At 39.3% G+C, this 20,578-nt stretch overlaps 1 protein-coding gene across 4 annotated transcripts in view; it reads left to right on the top strand.

Annotated features, from left to right (window-relative positions):
* sorl1 (sortilin-related receptor, L(DLR class) A repeats containing) overlaps window positions 1-20,578 on the top strand; it is a 114,193-nt gene that overhangs the window by 63,273 nt on the left and 30,342 nt on the right. For 3 of the 4 annotated variants that reach the window (XM_055045326.1, XM_055045325.1, XM_055045324.1), the window contains 11 exons: window positions 2,981-3,100; window positions 3,324-3,449; window positions 6,235-6,345; window positions 6,554-6,685; window positions 9,723-9,857; window positions 9,965-10,099; window positions 10,190-10,342; window positions 13,288-13,443; window positions 16,486-16,614; window positions 17,359-17,485; window positions 17,565-17,734. In XM_055045326.1, the coding sequence (XP_054901301.1) occupies window positions 2,981-3,100; window positions 3,324-3,449; window positions 6,235-6,345; window positions 6,554-6,685; window positions 9,723-9,857; window positions 9,965-10,099; window positions 10,190-10,342; window positions 13,288-13,443; window positions 16,486-16,614; window positions 17,359-17,485; window positions 17,565-17,734 (1,494 nt within the window). The remainder of the gene's footprint in view (window positions 1-2,980; window positions 3,101-3,323; window positions 3,450-6,234; window positions 6,346-6,553; window positions 6,686-9,722; window positions 9,858-9,964; window positions 10,100-10,189; window positions 10,343-13,287; window positions 13,444-16,485; window positions 16,615-17,358; window positions 17,486-17,564; window positions 17,735-20,578) is intronic. The other variant, XM_055045327.1, reaches the window with a different exon arrangement.

The following is a 20,578-nucleotide window of genomic DNA, read 5'->3' as shown; positions in this document are numbered from 1 at the left end:
GTGTGGCCCTGTATAAAAACATCACCTCAACACATAATGCATTATCAAAAGGATTGATTTAAAACAGTTTTTCTCCAAAACTACCACAGCCAGCAAACAATGGAACACGTGGGCACAACAAACACCTGGTCACACACCCAGGAAATTGATACTGTTGCCACCACCCTTCCACCTTCCCTTTTATTGAAGCTCGGGCTATAAAGAGGGTAGATGACACTTTGTGGTGCCACCTGTTACATTCTTCCCCATCATTATGCATCGGCAACCCAACGATGTACCTAAATAAACTGTTATCCAAGAACAGGCCATTATTTCTTCTGCAAAGAACAGGCCAGCCAATAAGGGGTGGAATGCTGTCCTGCAGTTTTTTGAGCTGACCTCCTAGATTCCGGAGTGCTGGTTGTGTCAATTTTCTGTGTAAATTCTTGGCCAGAAAGAGGTTGAACATCAGAAGTTACAACTTCAGCAATATAAACTTCATAATTCTCAACATCTACAGAAATGATTAGCCAAATTACTCTCAAAATACTCAAAAATCTGAATAAATTTGACTTGGGGGCCCAAAATGTTGAGCCCCCAAAGTCAACTCAAACTGGCAGTAGTCATTCTAGTAACTACTGCCAGTTTACATTTCATCATGGACACAGCACATTATTCTGTCGCAAAATCAGGCATTAACACAGATAAGTTTCCTCTCACCATATTTATACGGTGTTTAAATTCAAAGGCTTTGATCTCTCTTAAGAAGCATAAAATCTCATGTTAAAACATGCAAGCTGCATAGAAATGGTTGGTCAGACATTTTTCAGAATGATCCCGCAATGTTTCCAAATGTTAGATTCCGGATGCGCCAAGTAAACATAGTGCAGTATGTGCTCGTACTGTGCCTCTGCAACAGTACGAGCACACTAATTTTCATGCTTGTAAACTTTGAAAATACATTAGTCATTACAAGAACCTTTTCTCTATCATCTGTAGCAGATCATAAAACTGCAAAATAATATTAGGTCTAAATCAGTGGTTCTTAACTTTTTTTGAGGTACCGAACCCACCAGTTTCATATGCGCATTCACTGAACCCTTCTTTAGTAATAAATAAAATTATTTTTTTTCCCAAATTCAAGACATAGACATATGCTTTTCTTACTGATGCACAAAATGAGTCATGCATGAACTCACAACAAATTATGGTATTACTTTATTCTGCCCCCCCAAAAAATATTTTGGCCCCATAAAAGAATTTCAGCCTCCAAAAATATTTATATATATATATTTTTTGCAATTTTACTAATTAAAAATACATTTAGAATTTTTAAAGAATTTAACAGTTTTAAATAATTTTTTTTTTTTGTTTTATTTGAAATTTTATTTGGTTTTTGTCGTTTTGAATCCACAACATACTTTTTTACTTTTCCCCATCTCCATGCAGCTTCAAGAAGTGTTCTCTTAGTTTTGCCGGTGCGAGACTTGAGTTGTTCAACTTGGTATTGCATATCATGCAGATGGGACGCTGACTCCCATCCCGTTCCGTGATACATGTGAATCCATGTTGTACATCAGGGGTTCTCAAACTTTTTGAGACCAAGATCTACTTTTTCTCTCACCAGCCCGCTGAGATCTACCTCATGACATGAAGACATAAAAATTGCAAATTAAACCCTATTGACTCATTTTCTATACAAATATACATCAGTTGTATCAGAAATGATAAAGTGATAGAAAAGCTATTGCGGTTTCTTCTTCAGTGAGATTCTGACACTGGCAGGAGGTTACTAGTTTTTCAGTCAGAAGCTGGTTGCAAACCTGAGGCCAGCAGCTGTCAGTCAGTTATGGTAGATCTGAAATTTGGTGTGATGACGTCAATATGAGACACTACAGACTGATAGGAGGAACCAAAGAGCTCTGTAAAGGTAAAGGCAAATCTTCTGAATCTGAGATATAATTAATTTAATGTCACATAATTATCTTGGTAGAAGCCATTTGTTTGTTAAAACTTAATAAAATATATTTGTCCTATTTGATGTTTGTTATGACTGCAAACGAACGAGGTAATTAGTCCAAGTTTGTCATTTATTGAATGTTGAGAAACTACAATGGCTGTGATGAACCACAGCAAAGTTCAACAAAGATGAAACAACCCGAACAGGTGATCAACTCAAAACCACTCGCACGTTTTTATTCTCCGTCTCTCTTTATCGTTTAATCACACCCATTGCCATGGCAACTGCCTTTATGCCGCAAGCTGAGCAAAGATTACATTAAGACATAATGTTCAGTCCTTTACAATATCAGGTTTCCAGGCTTGATCTTTATTTATCGATTATTAATAAGCCTCTCATGAACACAGCGGTGGTTGATTAGCTAATTTAAACTCCTGCTCTGCTAGTCAGTCTGTCTTTGAGTCCCTCTATTTGTTAATGAATCTGAAACAATAATTACTTATCATTAATTTTAACACGTTTTGTTGATTCTTTAATGAAGCTACAAACGTTGCGGCGTTCAGTTTGCACCTACTGCTGAGATTGACTCAAAACCTTCCCACGATTGGCTGGTCGATCCCGATCGACGTATTGAGCACCCCTATTGTACATATTCGTCTTTTTTTGCTCGACATGTAAAAAAATATTGAGAAATAAACCACATGACATACAACTACGACAGCCGTTGATTACTGTACTCACTAAATTCCCAGCAGCGCTGATTGGCCAAGCAATGTCACGTGAACCACTGCAGCAAGTGATGGCCAAGCAGGGTGTGTCATCACGTCTTCACACAAGTGTATCTTTAACTCCGTGGCAGAAGAGTTAAAGTGAACAGTGAACTGAGCCTTCACTAATGTTAACACAAACTGTCTAAAAAGGTATGATGGAGGGGCTTACAACTTTTTAGCTTTGAGGGAAATCAAATGAACACTTATGCTATGTAGCATAAGAAAGGCTCACTTTCCTCATTCATGCACTAATTTTTAATCAACTCTTCAGAGTCTCACCAGTGCGGCCCTGGAGAGTTCAGATGTGCGCAAGGCGTTTGCATCCGTGAGGTATGGCGCTGCGACGGGGACAATGACTGCAGAGACTGGTCAGATGAAGCCAACTGCACAGGTTGGCAAATGAGAACAAACTAATGGAATATACAGTAACTACTGTACAAGTAATTCAAAATGTAGAATGTTTATAAAGTTGTATTTAGCAAATTTCATAGACATGAAACCATAATCCATCCTGTGTCTAACAGAGGAGTCTTCCCTTTCAGGATATCACCTGTGACAAATTTGTTTAACTTACTTCTTTCTGCATTTGCTTCTATTTTTTTGTTTGTTCCTAGTGGGTCACCATACGTGTGAACCGAGCAGCTTCCAGTGTCACACAGGTCACTGTATACCACTGCGTTGGAAGTGTGATGGAGATGATGACTGTCAGGACAACTCGGATGAAGATCCTCAGCATTGTGGTGAGTTGAGACTGCTCTGTGGGGAGGCCAATAGCCACTTTTCATTGCATCTCTTCAGCAGGGGTGCCATATATGGGGTATTACGACCGGTCTAGGGGTCCAGGTCATAACACACAAAGTTAAACATTTTATAACGTTTTTTTATTGTAAAAAGATGTATGTTTTTGTAGACTGAAATATTACAGCTAGAGGAGCATATGTCTTCAGAGTGAGCTAAATGCCAAAAACAACAAACAAAAGGAACTATCTAAATGTTGACCAGCTTACCTAATCGAAAAATAAAGAAACCAAACAACAAAAACTTACCTCCCTAACTAATAAAACAGGAGAAAACTAATGTAAACATAAACGGCAGCTCACTCCTACGAACTCCAGCACTTTACATGATTTTACAAACAAGCAAGCAAACAGAGAGTGCGGCCGGTCGAGATGAGCTGAGGATGGATGCCAGGAAGTGCACGCCTTCAGCCTTTATATCCATCACCTCCGGGTAGCCACCAATAGGGCGCCTCCGTCGTCTTCCGGGAACCAGTCGGAGACGGGCACCTGCACACTCAAATTTGCATAATTACGACGCCAGTCGTAACAGGGGGGAAAGTTAGTACAGTTCCAAGGGCCCCTGTCCAACACGGGGCCCTTCACAATGTTTTTGTCATAGAAATTAAATAAAATGGGGCCCTGTCAATTATAAAATTAATCATATTGTGTTTTCTAAAATTGTTTTTATCAGTAAAAAGTAACTGCTACTACTCCCAGACCAAAAAGCACACATCCATATTTACATTGAACCCTCGTCTGGATCGACATGAAATGGTTCATTCCTGTTTAGCAGCTTCACGGTGACTTCACGGTGTCCAGCTGCAGTCAGTGGAAGACAAGAACGACTGTGGTGGTTATTTTGCTACCCAAAAAAATTTTAGAAAATTATACAAGAGTGTCAATTTGTAACCCAGTTTTTCTCTTGAGAGGTGGGTAGACTGTGAGATTGTCAACCACTCAGCTAACTATGCTGAGTCTTTATCTCATCATAGTTAGCTAAGCTAAAGACTATTGTTTGCCTCTATTTCACTAGCATTTAATTAATGAAGAAAAAAATACCAAGTTTTTCATATATTTAACTTGTCCCTGTACCTTTTACCAGTTAACAACTGATGAGTTAGTCACCAGCATCTCTAACAAGTCATTTCTAATTGAAATTAAGCCTACACTATGTAACTTTTCAAAAAAAACTTTTTACATATTTGTTAAAACTGCCATTATATTGTGACAATACAGCATGAGAGACAATATGTGAAAAATCTATTTCCTCTGCCTTCTCCCAGTGCTATCTGGAAACAACCAATCAGTGACAGGAGAATTTCACTACTCTCAAGCACAATCTCATGTGGCATATCATTGTTTCATGGTATGACAATGATATGGTATGACAATGAGCTTGGCTACAGCAGCCGTGTGTGTGACCTGATCCAGCACATGTACTCCAAGGAGTAAAGCTGATGCCTGTTGCCTATGGAAACTGTTTGGGTCCTTTGCCCTTGGTTTGACCTACCTTCCTGATAAACACTGTACTCTCATCACCTGTTTGGTATAACAACTTTATATTTCTGTGTTTTTTTTTTCTAATTGGTTGTTTTGGCCGGAATGTTGTATTACTTTAGCTACTAATAGTAGTTCAGTGAGGAGGTGGAGAAGATTAATTGTTTTTACACACTATCTGCATCATAACAAACTGGCACAACATGGTGACAGCTTTAACAGATGTGGAGAAAACATATTTTTTATAAAAGTTATTTTACTGCAGCTTGAATAAAATGCAACTAGATAGCATACAGCAACTACAGTCTGGATTAAGTATAAGTATAAGTTGTACCCCCGGCCAAACTATGAAAAAAAAAAATGCAACTTATAGTTGCAGTTACAACCCACGGTATCTATGGGTTGTAGCGAACAGATTCACATACTGCAGAGAAGGCTGCAGGCTTATTTTGTAAACAACTGCTTATCAACACACTACAATAATATTGTATCTGTTAACAAAAAAAAAAAAAAACAACTAGTGTGTACAAGACTTATGTTGACACGCAGTATTTGCTGTGAATTCCGAAGGCAAAGCCGCTGCGCTGTTGAGTGGTGAATAAACTTATACCCCACTTGCAAATTTTTTCCTTATACTCTAGGAATAAATTTGCTCCTCCAATGAAACGCTCAGAGATACAGAGACGCTTGCAATCTGGCTTTAACTTAAAATAATTATTAATTAAAAAAATTTTTAATGACAAAAAAAAGCAACACTTGGCCTAGCCGGGGGCTAGTAAAGCATAGCGGGTCACCAGGCTTATGATACACTGGGGGAAACCCTGTACTCATCCTTCCTCCTGTTCCTTATGGACTTGAATTGTGCACATGTTTGTGTATAATCAAATGTCCCAGTGTTTTGATGTGGATCTGCTGCCACACTGGAAACTGGTTTTAAAGATGCCACTTCACTCGAAGTTTTGAAATCAGGGAACATTTTTCCAGTAGATCAAAAGTCAGCAAGACTTGGAATGATCCCGTCTGACGCACACGACCGCTCAAATTTCACACAATGCTCCCCTATATCAGACATGCTCCAAAGTATGCTGTTTATGACTCTTAAAAGATGAGGGTCATTCAGGCTGCAAATGTGGCTGTGAAGTCAACTTTCACTCTGTTCAGTGATTGATATGTTTTCCCAACTGTCTTCAAAGGAGAGTGTTCTGTTTTTGAAATAATGAGTAATACATTTCAATTGTGTTGTCATTAGAGGGAACCCAGTGTAAAGGTTTCTTGTGCTCCAATGACACCTGCCTGCCAGCCAAAGCTCACTGCAACGGGAACCATGACTGCCCCGACGGTGCTGATGAGCTCAACTGTGGTGAGTATTTCTGTCATAGTCTGACGTATGACAGAAACAATGTGACAGATAGCTGTTCCTGCCCACTTTCACTAACCAAACAGCTTTACACAAATTAGGCTAATGTAAACGGTTAATAAATAGATACTTGATCACTTAGGAAAGAACCATGGAGTAAGATGGAAGCTCATCCCTACAGACCTAAATGTTCCATGTATTTCCCCCACAGATCCCCTTTGTACTCGGTACATGGAGTTTGTTTGCAAGAACCGTGCCCAGTGCCTGTTTCAGTCTCTGGTGTGTGACGGTATTAAACACTGTGAGGACGGCTCTGATGAGGAGGATGCATATGCTGGATGTGGTGAGGAACAGACTGTAAATGTGTTGTTAGTGATTCATGTTCAGACCGTTCACCTGTCAAAAAGTCTAAAAGACAGGAACACTACCGGGTTTGTGACTGTGGAAATGCAAAGCAAGCTGACCTTTCATGTGATGGCAACAAAAATACAGAACATTACGTGAGATGCTATGGAGAAACATCAATTATTCCAGAGATAGCCATGCTATTTTTCCACCAAGATAGGAAAGACCAGTCCCTTCTCTTTATCCAGGGTCAGGGTTGTCCTCTGAGAGCATTTTTCTTCACTTTAGGTATCATGCCAATTTCATTTACGCTTCAGACTTCACAAAGCTTTAATGGAATTTATAGAAAACAGCTAGAACATTGACTGTACTTTCCTCTGTTGTTTATCCACTACAACAATGTCTGGTTTGTTCGGCCTTACCGTTTTGTCTGTCTGGATCTGGAAGTCCCACAAGATTCTCCACCACCTTTGTAGGTGTTCCCCATTTTGATCTCAGGGTTTCCAGTCCATATTCTGCACAGATGTTTCTGTACACTATGCCTGTCACTTGGTTATGTCGTTCCATGTACGCTTTCCCTGCTAGTATCTTGCACCCTGCTGTTATGTACTGGACTGTCTCAGGGGCCTCCTTGCACAACCTACATCTTGGGTCTTGTCTGGTGTGGTATATGAGGGCCTCTGTGCTGTCCTTGAGTCCAGCTGACTGAATAGCTCAATACATAAGTCATCAGTCTTTCAGGGCGGAGTTCGAATCCAGTCTGGGTCTTTAGGCAAGACCCTTCAAGCTACTGCCTACCTCATACCATGAGAGATACTAAGATACGTATATATATATAGGGATCGTTCTCAATGCTGCATTCACATTTCACTCAGCCGTTGTAATTGGCGCCAAGGAGGTCTGGTTGTCATTGGGGCCGTGTATCCCCTCACTGGGTGGGAACTTGTAGTAAAGTCCCCACAGTTCTGACATCCAGGTTCCTCCTTTTTGCCGTAGCATTTGTGTTGTATCTCGTCAATCTCAAGTTGTGATAGCAGTTGCCGTTTGCGGATATTGGAACACTGAGCTACTAGTTGTTTAGCGCTTAGTGTTGACTGGGGATGTCGAAGTAACCATTCCTTCCCCAGTCTTTGCATGTAACCTCTCTGATTAGGGTTACTTGAGTAGTAGCATTCCAACAGGTCCACGTTTTCACCTCTCGCCCATTTCCGTCTTGTTCCAGTAACCCATTTGTCATCAAGGCGCTCTGGTTCCCCAACACCTGACGCAGACCTTGTTTGGCCGGGCGACGCCCGAGCCGGCATGTTACACATCTTAGTATCTCTCATGGTATGAGGTTGGCAGTAGCTTGAAGGGTCTTGCCTAAGGACCCAGACTGGATTCAAACCTCGCCCTCTCGCGGCGGTGTTCACCAGGTCCACCATGATTGTTTATAAAAAGATGTTGATATGAAATTTAAAAATATTACTGGGTTATTGTAAATGTTGCAGGAAGACATTGTCAGTGAGATGCTATTTAAAACCACAATCATAGTCTTAAAAACAACAAATAAACAAAAGTACAATTAAAATAAATATCAATTACTTGCACCTCTGATACCAAGCCAGCTGCTACTTAAAGCCATCAGGCCTTCAGAACTCCATAAATGCTAACAAATAACACAAACCACAGATGTTGAAATTTAACATTTATTCATTCAGAATAGCAGTTCTGTTAAAGAACTTGTAAGTTTACTTTACATTATCTATTGAACTATCCAGTCGACAAAGCCACAGATATTAAGACCAGAAAACTACTAACAATGCATGGAGGGTTCCATCCCAAATCCAGCACCCTGAGACTGTACACAAGCCGCAAGGAAGGAGGCAGAGGACTAGTGAGTGTGAGAACCACTGTCCAGGATGAAACAACAAAAGCCTCAACAGACAATGTGCTCAGTGAATGTCTCAGACAACAGGGAACGGAGGTTGAGGTGCCAGAGATACAATCATGGGAGGACAAGCCCCTACATGGGATGTACCACCAGCAAATAACCCAAGTGGCTGATATCAGTAAATCCTACCAATGGCTGGAAAAAGCTGGACTCAAGGACAGCACAGAGGCCCTCATCCTGGCTGCCCAGGAACAGGCCCTAAACACCAGAGCAATAGAGGCCCAGATCTACCACACCAGACAAGACCCAAGGTGTAGGTTGTGCAAGGAGACCCCTGAGACAGTCCAGCACATAACAGCAGGGTGCAAGATACTGGCAGGGAAAGCGTACATGGAACGACATAACCAAGTGGCAGGCATAGTGTACAGAAACATCTGTGCAGAATATGGACTGGAAACCCCGAGATCAAAGTGGGAAACACCCCCAAAGGTGGTGGAGAGCGCCAGAGCTAAGATCCTGTGGGACTTCCAGATCCAGACAGACAGAATGGTAAGGGCGAACCAACCAGACATTGTCGTAGTGGATAAACAACAGAGGAAAGCCGTTGTGGTAGATGTAGCAATACCAAGTGATTGCAACATCAGGAAAAAGGAGCACAAGAAACTGGAGAAATACCAGGGCCTCAGGGAGGAACTGGAGAGGGCCTGGATGGTGAAGACCACAGTGGTGTCTGTGGTCATCGGGGCCCTCGGGGCAGTCACCCCCAAACTGGATCAATGGCTACAACAGATCCCAGGAACAACATCAGACATCTCAGTCCAGAAATGTGCAGTCTTTGGCACAGCCAAGATACTGCAGGACCCTCAAGCTCCCAGGCCTCTGGTAGAACACCCTAGCTCTGAGGATAAGAACCACCCGCGGTGGGTGAGAAGGGAATTTTTATTTTTTTATAGTCGTCTTACATTTTATTCATAATCATGTTAAAATTATCTTTGAACATCTTAAATTTAAGTTGGTGAAACCTGCTGATTCTGTCTTAGTAGTTGCACCTCTTTCTTAATTCTTTTGTTTTTTGCCTCCTCAACAAAAGATGAGAAAAATATAATATTTCTGTTTCCTTCCTTACAGATTTCATAACATTTGCACATGTGTTGTATTTTAGCAGCTACACCATCTGAGTTTGGCAAAGTGTGTGATGCCTACACGTTCCAGTGCGCCAACGGAGTGTGTGTGAGCCTCGAATGGAAATGTGATGGCATGGATGACTGTGGGGATTATTCTGATGAAGCCAACTGTGGTGAGAAGATCACTGCACTGCAGATCACTTTCGATCCAGTCAGATCCAGATTTTAAAATAATCGGCCCGCACCAAACCAGCACCTACACTAACTCTCAACGTTCTAGCTCACACTCCTGAGGTGCCAGGCTGCTCCAGATACTTCCAGTTTGAATGCGAAAACGGGCGCTGCATCCCTACCTGGTGGAAATGTGATGGCGAGAATGACTGTGGAGATGGGTCAGATGAGCCACAATGTACAGGTACAACCAGCTAAAGAAGAGTGTAAAACTTGAATACCTATGAGTTTTCCATTGCTTATTCACTGATTTTCTTTGATTTCTCACCATCAGGAGGCATTCCTCCTCATGCTGTCACATTTGGTCCCGTCACATGTGCGCCTAACCTCTTTCAGTGTGGCTCCGGAGCCTGCATCATCAACACCTGGGTCTGCGATGGCTACGCCGACTGTCCTGATGGCAGTGATGAGCTTGGATGTCCCACAGGTCTGTTTCAGTTCAGGACGTCTTTTAGATCAGAGTGGGATCACCGAAGGGCATTAACAGGACCTCGGAAAGCTGGAATAGCCATTAGAAAAAAAAATAAAAAATCTAGTACACATTTTAGTCATAACTCCTTTACCCTAAAATCTAATCTAATTTTCAGCCATTATTATAAAATTAAAAAATTATAAAACCTCCTATGTGATTTTCAAAGGTGTACACAAAAACTTTTATTGCTAAGTATTTCTCAAAGTTAGAAATATAAGTTAAAATATTTTCAGTTCTAGTTTGTAACTTTACTAATAAAACTGATATGTTTTTTACATATTTGTTCGATCTGTCACCAGGGTTTCCCCCAGAAAATTTGCCAAGTCCCGTGGTCGGGGCACCAAGGCAGCCCACCAGAGGTCCACCATGATTGTTTATAAAAAGATGTTGATATGAAATTTAAAAATATTACTGGGTTATTGTAAATGTTGCAGGAAGACATTGTCAGTGAGATGCTATTTAAAACCACAATCATAGTCTTAAAAACAACAAATAAACAAAAGTACAATTAAAATAAATATCAATTACTTGCACCTCTGATACCAAGCCAGCTGCTAGCCATCAGGCCTTCAGAACTCCATAAATGCTAACAAATAACACAAACCACAGATGTTGAAATTTAACTTTTATTCATTCAGAATAGCAGTTCTGTTAAAGAGCTGGTAAGTTTACTTTGTAAAAGTTGAAAGAACAATCTTCATAAGCCCAGTTCACACTACACGATTTTTTGCCTCAATTTTGCCCTTACAACAGTCTTAGAACATTCTGATTCTAAGATTGTCGCTTGCGACAATGGTAACCGATCATCATGTAGTGTGTAGTGTGTTACGACTGATCGGGTCAGGTCGGTAGCCCGATTTTGATCTAAAATTGGGGATATTCAAAATGTTTGATCGTCTTGGCTCATTTATTGCAGTGTTTGTGGTGTTTCCCTGACTGGGAGTGAGAAGGCAGCATGTTGAATGTGACAGGTAGCCAATCAATGCAAGATGTTGAAACATTATTTTGTACTGGCAGGTCCTCCGAAGAGTCAAAAGCTTACTTTACGGTGGTGACTTCTGAATTTCAATGCTACAATGAATGAAATGTGCTTTAGCGGTAATTAGATTGCATAAAACCCTAAGTAAACCTTGTTCGGATGGGCATGCTATTGGATAGTTTTTAAAAACATAAACAATAGAAAAATTATAAAATTATTGCGCAGAGTACATCTGGTTTAGAAGCGCATTCTAACTTTTGGTTGAAATGGCGCATTTGATTTAATTCTGTAGTAATAACAAAACAGAGGAAAAATACAAAAAAATGTTATGCTGTGTTAATTTATTTGTAGTCTAAATACAGGAGCAAATACAGAAAAAAGATATAAGTGTAGAAAACTGACAAGCACAGAGTGCTGCAAAAAATTACAATTAACTTCCCTTGTGGGTTTCAATTAAAAGAGCTGGAATATGTTAACCTTTCACGATCAGAAAAAAAAAGGACACTTGTCATCTGGTTTTCTAAAAAATAAATATGCAGGAAATGCTTTCTTCTAGTTTAAGCTACTCTGATGTTTCAATCATCCAGTTTCCTGAAACATTGCCCAGTATATGCATATATTCTACAACATCAACACAGCAAAGAAATATAAACTTATAAGTAAATGGTAACGGTTAATTAAACAACAAAACCAAAAAAAATAAAACTCATCTCCATACTGTCTGTCTACATAAATCCTTTGCGTATCAAAAAGTTAAAACATTAATTAAAGCTTTGATTTTTGGTTACGTCTTTTTTGGGTTAAAATAAGTCCACAAACTAAGGTTACGTCTTCCGTGTTTTTTTCAGGTGTGGTTGCACAGAATTTTAAGGGATTTCATACCTGGAATTGGAATGTCCTTGAACGAAACCTCACACTCTACGATGGAACCCGTTGTGACTACAATTTTTAATCGGCTAATGTGTGGTCTCTCACGTTTTGAGAATCAGCCAACGATCGGCCAACAATTCTAAAATTGTGTACTGTAGTGTGAACTGGGCAATAGTTAGATTGTTTTGTTACTATACAGTCTGATGCTGTGAGTTTGAGTTATGTTCACAAACATATCTCAGTAAACTACAATTATTCCTGATTTATTTTTAGATTTTCCAATGAAACTACTTACCCTCCCCCATTATTCTCTAAATCCATGGTGAAACACTGATAGTAGTGCTGATGTTCATAGCAGCAAGAGGGCCCATACATCCAATTCTACTCAAGGCTTCATACAAACTTTAGACTGGCCCGACATAATGAGTGAAATCCACTGCACTGCCCTCGTTTCTATTGTATATAGAAAGACAAATGAGAAATTTAATTCATGTGGCTTTAGCAGCTCTTCCACTTTTTAATAAGTGCCACACAATATCTCACCAGTATTATGTAAGCTGATTTGGACAGTAAAATTCCAATGAAAAGAAACTTGCTGGAGAAAACATTAGGCTCTGCTGGACTGTTGGAGTCTGTTACCAAAGTGTTTGTAAAGGTTTAAACTTTCGGTTAAAGCGCAGTAAAGGTACAAATGTTGGACAGATGGTTGATGTTAGAAAAAAGTGAGCTTATTCTAAAAAGCAAACTTCTGCTTAAACTCTGACTTCTCGGTTCCTGAGCAACAAGAAATCTGTCCCCATTTAACTTTTCTTTTTTGCCTTGAAAGCATGGGAGAAGACAGCCAAACAGGAAGCAAAAACAAATAGTGTTTTTTGTGTGTGTGTGTGTGTGTTTTAATTAGCGACACATTTATGTCAAAGAAGCTTCATAGATTGTTAAAGTGTTGCCAAGCGACTGGGGCCCCTGAATTATGTGGTTGAGTCCTGGTTGTGCTCCCTTTGTATACAAACATGTAATGTGGAACATTATCTGCTTCTTATTCCTCTGACAGCAACTAATAGCTCCATGGCCCCGGCCCTTCCGTTATCCCCTGGACGTTGCACTCAGCATCAGTTCCAATGTCACCGTCCTCCCCACTGCATCCATGAGTGGCTGCGCTGTGACGGACACCCACATTGTGAGGACAGCTCCGACGAAGCCAACTGCCGTAAGTTCCTGTGAACCACATGCAGGCACGGAAATACTTCTATAGACATTTTACGGTTTGTCACAGGGTTGCTATGTATTCTGAGATATGCAGGAATTTTCTTTGACCACTTTCCAGATCTGAAAAAGTAGAAAAGAAAGAAAACGGAATGTTTGATTTTCGACTTTTTTGCCAGCTTCAGTTTGAAGGGCAAAAATTAAATTGGCAACAACAGAACAAAGTATAGCAATGATAAATCAACGTACATAAAATAATCAGGTGTAATAAGAGATATCCATAATACACAGTACATTTGAATGAATCCAGAAATGCTACCTTTGCATCACTCTATTCACAGTTAAGAAAAATATAAATTAAAACATTACAGATGGAAAAAGGGGGCAGGTACTCTAGCACCACCTAGTGTTTATCTGTGTACAATTTTGCTTTTATTGTCAGTCGATATTTTTTAGCCGTGTCCAAATTCAGAGGCAGTATCCTTCAAAGGTCAAATTTGTTGGCCAGTTACATCATGATGAGGCGACAAATGCATCCTCCCCAGATTTGAAGGATGAGTCTGGTGCAGGCAAACCAGGCATTCAGGCAGTGGCAGTGAAAAGCGGCAAATTATTTTACTATATTACACTTTAATCGACAAAATATGATTTTCTACATAGGTTTTAGGCAAGAATGTAGCATTGTAAGCCTTGGATATCTCATGGTTCATCAGTACATAACCTAATCGTAATATTACTCCAACATTTTTGGAGATGTCTGCTCCCACTGCATTAAACATCAATCAGTCAGATAATATTTGGTTGTAAAATGTTCGGTTAACTAAGGCATTTAATTTATTACTGAACAAATTGGTTTGACTTATTATAGTTCAAACATAGTAGCTTTATTTAAATCCTCGGTGAGAGTATTACATTTGTAAATCAATCATTTGCTTATATTTATTCTTTGTAAAACTGCACTATTCATTGAACATGTTAGAAACAAAATAGAAAAATTTTATTGGAGATGTGCCTATCAATCAGCCACCGGTCATAGTCGGCCGATTTCTGTGAAAACGTGTATGATCGATGATTGCCAATCACTGTCTCTTATTGCCAATCATCAAAACCAATCATGTTTCATCTCACTTTGCAGCCTGCATGTGCAGCTGATCTGCTCTTTTCTTCACACTGCGCAAGTGTGCAACATCAAACCCTGTGGTATAATTTTTCCATTTTGCCAGGTAGCATAGTATCATTTATACCTAAACTGAAAAATTAACAGGCATTCCAGGCGATAGGCAAATATCGGTGATCGGCAGAGATCAGCCTCATGGATAATCTGTATTGGAATCGGCAATACAGAAGATCATACATAAATCATATGTATGATTTATACATATACATAAATCAGGAGTAATACAAAAACAAACTGTGGGCTTGGGTTTTTTTTTCTTCGCCACCACAGTTGCTAAGCAACATGTGTTACACTAAGGTGCAGTCTTTTATTCACAGCCTTCGAGGGAGCCGTCCTATGTAGAATGGGTGCTTCGAAGGATGCAGACCCTGAATTCTGTCACGGCTTCTATCAAAAATACAACCAAGAAGGTGGCTTGACCAGATACTTCTTTTCAACCCTCAGAATTCTACACAAGTTTCAATATTCTTTTAAACAGGGAGAAAATCCTTTATGATAGCAAAAATGTTTTTTCAAGACAAAAAAAGATTTTCTAAAACCAGCGGAAACCCGCCGGCTACCATCTTCAATAACTTCACAATTTCTGAATTCGACTACACCGAGATGGACGATGACCTAAATGATGAAGACTTCCCTCCACTGTATATTTTTCAGAGGGGTCACTTTTAAAGTCCTCAAACAGCCCATTAAAGAGATTGAAAACAGTCCAAGAGGAATCATCCTTCAGTTTTCTTCCTGAACATATAGGTATAGCATATGGAAAGCTGTGAAAAACAACATATCTTTGAAGGCATTTCAGCCAGTGATGGAGGCAATGAGAAAAGATGGACTATTGCTTACGTTTGTGCCTACGCCTATGTGAACGGTAGAGAGACTAGCATAACAGGAGAGACTCGGCAGTCGGCGCAGCTCCACTACTAACATCTGGAATAAGATGAGGATATTTTGTGCTCCAGAATCTGACACTTTAAATCTACATTCTATTAAGGAAATTTTGTTCACGAAAACTATACTCATATTCATTTGGCAGGTCAAAGTTATATTTAAGAATGCAGCAGTTTACTTGCTCTATTAAAGTGTTATTAATGTATATGTTTTTCGTTTTATCTGTAAATAGGTGCATAGTTTGAAAACAGCACAGCACACATGCACAAAACTTGCATACTCTTTTCATAAATCTGTTTTTATCTATAGGGCACAAAATGAAACAATTTATTTCCTTTTTCCAAACAACTATATACAGAGCTTTTTTCTTACAAGAATCACATTGGAATAGTGATAACTATTGAAGTCGCTCAAGGTGAGTATTTGTTCCTCAAATGTCCACACTGTTATAAAAATTGCAGAAAGAATTTAGGCATTTGATTCTGAAAGGTGTGATATTTTGAAATGAAAAACGTGAAGGAACTCTATTGTTAGTATAACAGTTGCATAATTAAAAGTTCCTGTTTTTCTGTCTTCTTTATCCTTGTTAAGCTCAGCTGTAAAAACACTGAGTTTCATATTGTCAGCTCTGATTTTATTCAGCTGGAGATTCCTCATGCCATAATGACTCATCTTACTTCTTCACTCATCTAGATATTTAAAGATGTATGTTGTTTTTTATTATTATGTGGTCTTCAGCATCCCTTTAACACCACACCTGAGACAAGATTTTGCCCCACAAATCCCTTCTGTTATGAAACATGTTGTTGTGTTTGTGAATGAGAATACTGAATGTGGCTCTTTTGTAAAGAGCGTTGAGTGGTCCAAATGATTGAAAAAGCGCATCATAAGTTCAGTTCATATACCATTTACCATTTGTTTGAATTATCAGAGGCAGGTAGTGTACCAACAAGAGTCTAATGTGGAAGCTCTGTTTGTGTTTAGCCACATGGCAGTCTCTGCTCTGCACCAACGGGACTCGCTGTTCTGACGGTGAGCTTTGCGTGTTGGATAGCGAGCGCTGTGACGGCTACCTGGACTGTTCGGACCACAGCGACGAAGAAAACTGCACCAGTAGGTTTTCAGTTTTTTTTATCCTGCAAGGTTCTTATTGTTCCCTGGAACTAACAAAATAACAAAAACTGAAATAGAGAAAACAGTTTTGTTGGCTGACACAAATAACCAGCTAGAAGTATATTGTGTATTAATAAACCTAACTAAAACATGCTGAAGTTATGTATAATGTCCATTTTTGTGTTCATGAATCTATTTATTAGCCTTTTGAACTGGTGTCAAATGAATCTTTTATTTGACATTTTATTCCAGACACTAGCAGAGTACGCCATACTCCTGCTGGCAGGAGTAAGTCCGTAAAATAACAGCAAAGGTTGGGAGAAAACACCAGAGTCACTCGTTCAATAAAAATTAAATACATTTTTTTGAAAATGGTTTCTTCTGTTGATTATTCTGATTGATGTATACATGATAACAATGCAATGCTTTCACCTTTTGAATTCTGCACTTAAAAATTAACCAAAACTAATTTGAAAAAATATTTCACAAATAATAACTAATAAAAACTTTCCAACACATTCTAAGAAATAATTACAACTAACTGCATTAGACAAATGTAAAGTCACAACAAAATTTTAAAAAAGATATACGGTAATAAAAAATCCAAAGCTATCATAAGCCGGCTATTCTGGAGAATTTGGTAGGAATGGGGGTGATTTTAAATGCCTTAAATAGTCTAGTGCTGCCTCCTTCTGGTTGCATTTGTGGATTACACAATTCCAGTTTCTTCCTTTGATATCCCAGTGGACACACTTGTCTACAAAGTTCAGAATCTCCAGTGGACCCCAGACTTCTCTGGAGCCATCACTCTGATCTGGTCCCGTCCCAAGAACCTCCCCTCAAACTCCTGCTACTTCCTTGTACACTACAGGTGAGCTTGGTGGACCGTTACCATCTGACGTCTGTGCTATTGAGCTTAGCCCCAATCAGATGTCTAATTTTGTGTTCAGGCTGGTGGGAACGCAGGAGTGGACCAATATGGACACCCACAGCAATAAAACCAGCTATAAACTGACTGTGCTGAAACCAGACACCACCTACCAGGTGAAGGTTCTCACTCAGTGCTTAAACAAGCTGCACAAGACCAATGAGGCCATCACCATCAGGACACCGGAGGGATGTGAGTTTTTCATGACCTGCCTTAATTTTAAGTCAAGTCAAAGTTTATTTACGTAGCATATTTACAGCAGCCTCAGCTGACCAAAGTGCTTCACAAACAGTGATATTAGTAACGTGTTAATCAAACCACTTTTTTCAGTAACGAGTAATGTAGTGCATTACTATTTCAAATCCAATAATCAGATTAAAGTTACTTATCCAAATCACTGTGCATTACTAATTTCTTTTGTAATTAGGCCTGAGCAGCGAAGCGCCGCAAAGGCCTGTTGTAACTGCAGGGTTTCTTCTTATTATTATTTTTCCACAAAAAAATACAGCTTTTTCGAGGCTTCGACATATTCAAAAACTCACCAAACTTCACTCAAAATGACGTTTTGAGTGAAACTTCACAAATACTAACTGAAAAACATTTTTAGTTAGTTCCCCAAAAAAAAGGTTTCAATTTTAGTGGAATCGCAAGTGGGCGAGAAAAAACTGCTCTCCAGTGGACCCCAGACTTCTCTGGAGCCAAATGTAAAGTCACAACAAAATTTTTGTTGTGACTTAAACTGACATGTTTTAGTTAGGTTTATTAATGCCTGAGATAGGATAACTGTAGGTCATAGAAATCTTAAATTTGGTACTTAGATAGAGCTCCCCAAATCAAGAAAAAATGTCTCTTGAAGGTACACCTAAAAAGTACAGGGAGGTCGGCATTTTGGGTCAAAGCGTAAATTTTGGCCATTTCAACTTATATCAAATTTTGATAAACTCCTCCTTAGGATTTTGAGCTATCATTGTTCAGAACAAACGCAAAACTAATAACATGAATAAAAACCAAAACAATACTTAATTTCAACTGCATATATTTTCTCTCTAACTGGTGTTGAAGGCCAGAGAGAATAGATATGTTATCAGTCTGGACTTAAACTGACCTATTGACTGAGAGGTCAGTTATATATTAACAGGGAAGTAGACTGCTCCACAGAGAAGGCTCTGTCCCCTCTAGTTTTTGGCCTGGCTTTAGGGAGAGACACTAAGTAATAGTCAGTTTTATTTATCCTTCGCTCTGGGTGGAGTGAAGGATAAGAATAGGGCTTCTTAATTAAGAAGAATCCATAGAGTTTAGACACTGAACAACAATCAATAAAACCTTAAACTTTATCCAAAAGACGACAGGGAGCCAATGAAGGGTGCGCCAAACCGAGGAGGAATACTGTCCTAGAGTTGCAAAAACTCCTGTATCTGTGCTTTTCCTCTACACTGCCTCTAACTGATTTGGTCCTAGTCTGCCATGGCGAGATTTGTTTTCCATTGACAAATGTAGTGCAACTTTGGTTGACTGTTTTTGGTACCTACTTTAGGAGTGGAACTAGCAGAACTGAGCCAAGTATGGCACAGAAACTATTTGACAGCTAACCGCATTCAGTGTTTGGCTTGTGATATACTTCACTGAAAACTGCAAACATTAAGGTTAAGTTGTGGCCCACTGACATGCCGTCTGCTTTCAGAGAGCTGCTCAGTACGGAAAATCAGTTATGAATTTAATCAGGATCACCGCCTGGAACACATGCTGTAAGTTTTGTCAGTGGAAAAGTACGGGAACCAATTTAAAAATCATTGAAAACTTTTAAAAGGGCAGTTTCAATGCTGTACTACAATTTTAAATCAGACTGAAATTTTTCACCAGTTTTGACAAGGTCAGGATAAGTCTGCAGTTGGACTTAAGCAACTTTCTCAAAACTTCAGCCATAAATGGTAATTTAGAAATAGGTCTGAAGTTAGAGAACACGTTTGAATCCAGGTTACTCTTTTCAGTGAACGAATGGACTATAGCTGTTTCAGAGTAGTAGGAAAACGTTACAGAAGCATTTACAATTTTAACAATACATGGACTAATACAGTCAAAGATATTTATAAAGAAATCACTGGGCATGGTGTCCATATGGCATGAAGAAGATTTAAACTTTTTAACAATTTTAGTCAATTCACTAAGGGCCACAGGCAACGGCAGCAGAATCATTTTTAAGTGGAGGGGCCATTGGGGTATTTCTTCACCTCTTTTTTGCACTTCGAATGTCAGGTGCACATACATGTTCAAATGATGTGATAGCACCTGTTCCGACATAAATGCCCCTTACCTGGGGAACAAAGTTTTTGGATCTGTCATGAGCTGCACTCTAGCTACTGATTTGCTGACTGCTTGCTATTAAATATGCTGGGGTCATAGTGATTTGGTGGGAAATAATTTTTAAAAAATGGTTAAGAGTTATCAATGAGGAACATGCACAAGGCACGCTTTACCCAGAGCATTTGGAGGGCAGAACATAGATTTTTTCGCTTTTCCAAACTGGAGTCTGAAAAAATGTAAAAGATGGATAAATAAGAGTAGGGCTGCCAGCCTCACAAACAGCTGAATACAGTGATTGACAGTATTAAAACACGTTTGTATGAAGCTTTTGTCATCATTATATCATATGCTTAATGGTTAAGTCACATATCAATATGTCAAACGTTGTCCAAAACAACACATATTGTGCCAAAAAATGGGCTTCAAAGGGGTAACTTTTCTAGCAAGTGGTACAAATATTCATATACACCCTGACATACGTGATGAAAACAGAGTTCATATACAATGAGGCACCTGCAGAATACAGTGAGGAAAATAAGTATTTGAACACCTTGCAACTTTGCAAGTTCTCCCACTTAGAAATCATTGGAAGAGTTTGAAATTTTCATCTTAGTATTATCTTGCATAATAATTTCACTTAAAGTAGCTGACTTTGAGTCTCTGTCACTAACAGCAGTTCTACCAAAGAGTGGTAGAACCTGGTGGCATCTTGTTATGTATTCAGTGATTAGGAAA

The sequence above is a fragment of the Poeciliopsis prolifica genome, unplaced genomic scaffold, assembly GCF_027474105.1.
Source record: "Poeciliopsis prolifica strain line A6 unplaced genomic scaffold, Auburn_PproV2 SCAFFOLD022, whole genome shotgun sequence".
Classification (NCBI taxonomy): domain Eukaryota; kingdom Metazoa; phylum Chordata; class Actinopteri; order Cyprinodontiformes; family Poeciliidae; genus Poeciliopsis; species Poeciliopsis prolifica.
This window is presented reverse-complemented; position numbering and strand designations above follow the sequence as displayed.